Source organism: Limulus polyphemus, unplaced genomic scaffold, assembly GCF_000517525.1.
Source record: "Limulus polyphemus unplaced genomic scaffold, Limulus_polyphemus-2.1.2 Scaffold3817, whole genome shotgun sequence".
NCBI lineage: Eukaryota > Metazoa > Arthropoda > Merostomata > Xiphosura > Limulidae > Limulus > Limulus polyphemus.
In genome coordinates, this window is record NW_013669427.1 from 1 (window position 1) to 1915 (window position 1915).

General features: G+C 32.7%; 1 protein-coding gene across 1 annotated transcript in view; it reads right to left on the reverse strand.

Annotated features, from left to right (window-relative positions):
• Nucleotides 1-629: 629 nt before the first annotated feature.
• LOC111088461 (cadherin-3-like) overlaps nucleotides 630-1915 on the reverse strand; it is a gene marked incomplete at its 3' end in the record, with an annotated part of 12159 nt that continues 10873 nt past the window's right edge. Inside the window, exon 6 of the mRNA XM_022398660.1 lies at nucleotides 630-731. Within this exon, the coding sequence (XP_022254368.1) occupies nucleotides 630-731 (102 nt within the window). The remainder of the gene's footprint in view (nucleotides 732-1915) is intronic.

The window sequence follows — 1915 nt, forward strand, 5'->3', positions numbered from 1 at the left end:
AACGCCTTATCCACCTGGCCATGCCGGGCCAACTAAGGTTTTATTGGATAAAATGGCGAGAAACTGTCTTGTATGGAAAGACTGATTAAGCACAGGTGAGACGTGATTATAATAGCAATGTTACTTTTATTTTTATTTGTTTGAATTCTATGCACAAAGCTACGCAAAGAGCTATCTGTGCTCTGCCCACCACATACCGCTGTGCCATTGGGGAGGGGCTAGCAATGTTACTAGCAGAGAAGAATTATGCTAACAAACATTATATAGATATATATATTTGTGTGTGTGTACGTGTATAAATAACTATAGAATAATATTAGGCTTGATAGAATTAAAACTGTTGACATTCTTATACATTAGCAAAATACTATTGGGGGGGGGAGAGGCATTATTTTTCATCTTCAGAGCCTTTATTTAAAACTAAAAATAATTATGTAACAAAAATTGATCAAAGAATATAACAACTGCCTGATTTAAATACACACATACAGCAGCTTTGGTTGTACTGATAATCATTTCTGAGGCTAGACGGATCCTTAGAATATGTATGAATTTTTTTTTAAAAGGCTTAATACATTGATGTTGCATTGATCAAATTGTAAAAAAAGAAAAAGAAAAGAGAATCTTACCTGAGCTCTTATTTTCACTGAAAATTTAGGGAGAGTCTCAAAATCCAGTGGCGAATTTAAGATAAGAATACCTTCCAAACGATTATCAAACGCCAAGAGATGCTAAATATAAAGAAATGAATATACCAGTTGTGATAAAAAGCAATATACAACAAAACTAATTTCATACTAGCTATAATCTTTAATTCCCCCGTTTTATTATGGTAATGTTGTTTTTTTTATAACTAATTGTAATATGTTAAATGTTTTGAATAAGAAATAATATTTCAATTAAAACGAGGGGGGGGGTCTGACATGTTTATTCAACTATCTGAGTGTGTTCATATATCGTACAATCTCACTTCAATATTATTTCTTTACATTTAATATATTAAACTCATTTTTTATTTGAATCCAAAGCTCAGTTCAGCTGAATTAAATATATATTTTTGTCTTCTCTGTGTTTATTTATATATTTTTGTCTTTTCTGTGTGCAATATTTTCGTTGTACAATAATGGCTCTAAACACGTTGCCAAGTTTAGTTGTTTTACCTGCGTAAACAAAAACTGTTACTTAAGACCTAGTTTTTGCTCCACGTAAACAAAATTTGGGCAATTCATTTGGTTCGGGTAAGTGTATGTAATAGAAGACCATGGACTGTTTGTTCTGAACAAATTTATTAAAAGTTCTGGAGCATTTTGGTACAACTTACAAAGCTTGAACATATTTTAGTATTTTGATGTTTTGATTGTGTGTTACAGGTCAAAGTCAGAATAAGTGTTAGTGTATTAAGTTGTGCTGCTAGATACGTGTGAAATTCGCTATCGGATAGAGGTTAAAGTCAAGCCAAATGTTGGTGTTTTATATTGTTAGACACAAGTCAAAGTCAAACCCAGTATTAGTGTTTAACGTTGTTAGACATAGTTCAGAGTAAGACCAAATATTGGTGTTTTATATCGTCAGACACAAGTCAAAGTCAAACCTAGTATTAGTGTTTAACGTTGTTAGACACAGATCAGAGTCAGACCAAATGTTGGCGTTTTATATCGTCAGACACAAGTGAAAGTCAATTCCAGTATTAGTGTTTAACGTTGTTAGACATAGATCAGAGTCAGACCAAATGTTGTTGTTTTACATCGTCAGACACAAGTCAAAGTCAAACCCAGTATTAGTGTTTAACGTTGTTAGACATAGATCAGAGTCAGACCAAATGTTGTTGTTTTACATCGTCAGACACAAGTCAAAGTCAAACCCAGTATTAGTGTTTAACGTTGTTAGACATAGATCAGAGTCAGACCAAATGTTG